The sequence below is a fragment of the Ceratosolen solmsi genome, unplaced genomic scaffold (assembly GCF_000503995.2).
Source record: "Ceratosolen solmsi marchali unplaced genomic scaffold, CerSol_1.0 scaffold6, whole genome shotgun sequence".
In the NCBI taxonomy this organism is placed as follows: domain Eukaryota; kingdom Metazoa; phylum Arthropoda; class Insecta; order Hymenoptera; family Agaonidae; genus Ceratosolen; species Ceratosolen solmsi.
The window spans coordinates 3921790-3923476 of record NW_011948414.1 but is presented as its reverse complement, the minus strand read 5'-3'; the positions used below and the strand labels follow the sequence as shown (position 1 = coordinate 3923476).

The following is a 1687-nucleotide window of genomic DNA, read 5'->3' as shown; positions in this document are numbered from 1 at the left end:
TTTACAGGCAAGGTAATAATTACCTTAAACGATGAAAAAACCGCGCCTACCGAGGTCGAGGTGCCCGTGGATCTCAACTGGACCAATCGTAGTGACAAGAAGCATTCAGCCCCCAAGGCCGTTATTCTCATGGGCATTGTTCTTATCTTGGGACTGACGGTTGTTACTCTCTTTAAGGTTCAGAATCTCGTTTATTCAACGAGCTATATCAACTGGCGTATGCAAGAGCTCGAATCGACAGTGAGCGACAGTAACAATGACGTGAAGCTCATCAAGTTTAAGATGTCTCTGCAAGAGAGAGACAAGGAAATCGCCGAGGCTCGGGCATCCAGAGCCGAGCCACTTATAGCTTCGATCGGTGGCATAAAGAATATCGAGCATCAATTCGATAATCAGGATTTGAAGTTGGCCGAGACGCAGAATCATAAGCTATCGTCCAACTCGTTGATTTCGGAGACCACCGAGAGGAAAAACTCCAAGGAGGCCGAAGTGCAAAATTCTAAGAAGATTTCGGATAATGTGCTCACTAACGTGAAATCTACGATGCCGGAGACTAAGAATAAGGTCGCGGAATCCACGGATTTGGATGACGCTCGTAATCATCCGAATCCATCGGATCCCGAGGAATGGATTAAGCCATTGGTCGAGACGTTCGATATTTTCGGCAATCAACCCATCGAGGACCATTTCATTCAGAACGTTCTCATGAAGCTCTTGATGCCTGAGAACAACTTCGAGGTTCTCGAATTTAACAAGATGCACGAGGCTGGTAATAATAATAATGCCGGCCACGATGCCCCGAACCAGAGCATTATTTTGAATCCTATGCCGCGCAACGTTAAGGAGAAACCGATAAAGCCGTTGCCCATGCCGATTGAAAGCTTATTGATGAAATCGCTGATTCCGCCAGCCAGTAACTTTAAAATCTTCCACTTCAATGAGAAACCCGAGCAGCAGCCGCAAAACATCATGGGAGAGGACCTTTTGCCCAAAACGATAATCCCGAATATAAAGGCTCTGATACCGTCCAACAACATGAAGATCTTTCAACTCAATGACAGACCCGAGCAAAATCCTGAAGACGACCCGCCAAAAATCACCATTCAGAGCATCAAGCTAAAGCTGCTGCCGTTATCACCTCAAGATGATTTTGCCGATAAGAGAAGTTTTCCAGCCAATGAAAATGGAAATAATAACTTCGAAATTATCCGACTGAATGAGTCACCGGAGCCTAGCCAGGATGTCGAGGCGCCCAAGATGCCATTGCCTCCTCCCTATTACAATTCATTTCCCATTCCCATTCAGGACCTTCTCATGAAGACGATCTTACCGTCGTCGTCGAAGGGCATTGAATTTGTACCTCTTAATGATAAACCAGATGAGCAACACATGATACCAGCATCGCAGAATCAGCAATCTCATGGAGGTAACGCAGAGATCGTTCACTCGGATAAATTCAACCCCTTGCCAATTCCCATTCAAAGCATCCTGATGAACACGTTGCTTCCACCACCGAATCAAAATGCGGACGATCGCTTCAATCGAGAAAATCCGGAACAAACGCATCAAGAAATGGAAGTAACAAAGATCCCCATACGTACCATCAACATCAATCCATTTTCCCTATCATTGTCAGATGCTCTAATGAAATCCATGCTTCCGATAAATGCTTTTGGCGAGCACTTGG

The 1687-nt window shown here is 45.5% G+C and overlaps 1 protein-coding gene across 1 annotated transcript in view; it reads left to right on the top strand.

Moving 5' to 3' along the window:
• The window catches only part of LOC105368363 (uncharacterized), a 4427-nt gene that overhangs the window by 2451 nt on the left and 289 nt on the right, over positions 1–1687 (top strand). The window contains exon 2 of the mRNA XM_011507368.1: positions 8–1683. Coding sequence (XP_011505670.1) covers positions 8–1683 — 1676 coding nt within the window. The remainder of the gene's footprint in view (positions 1–7; positions 1684–1687) is intronic.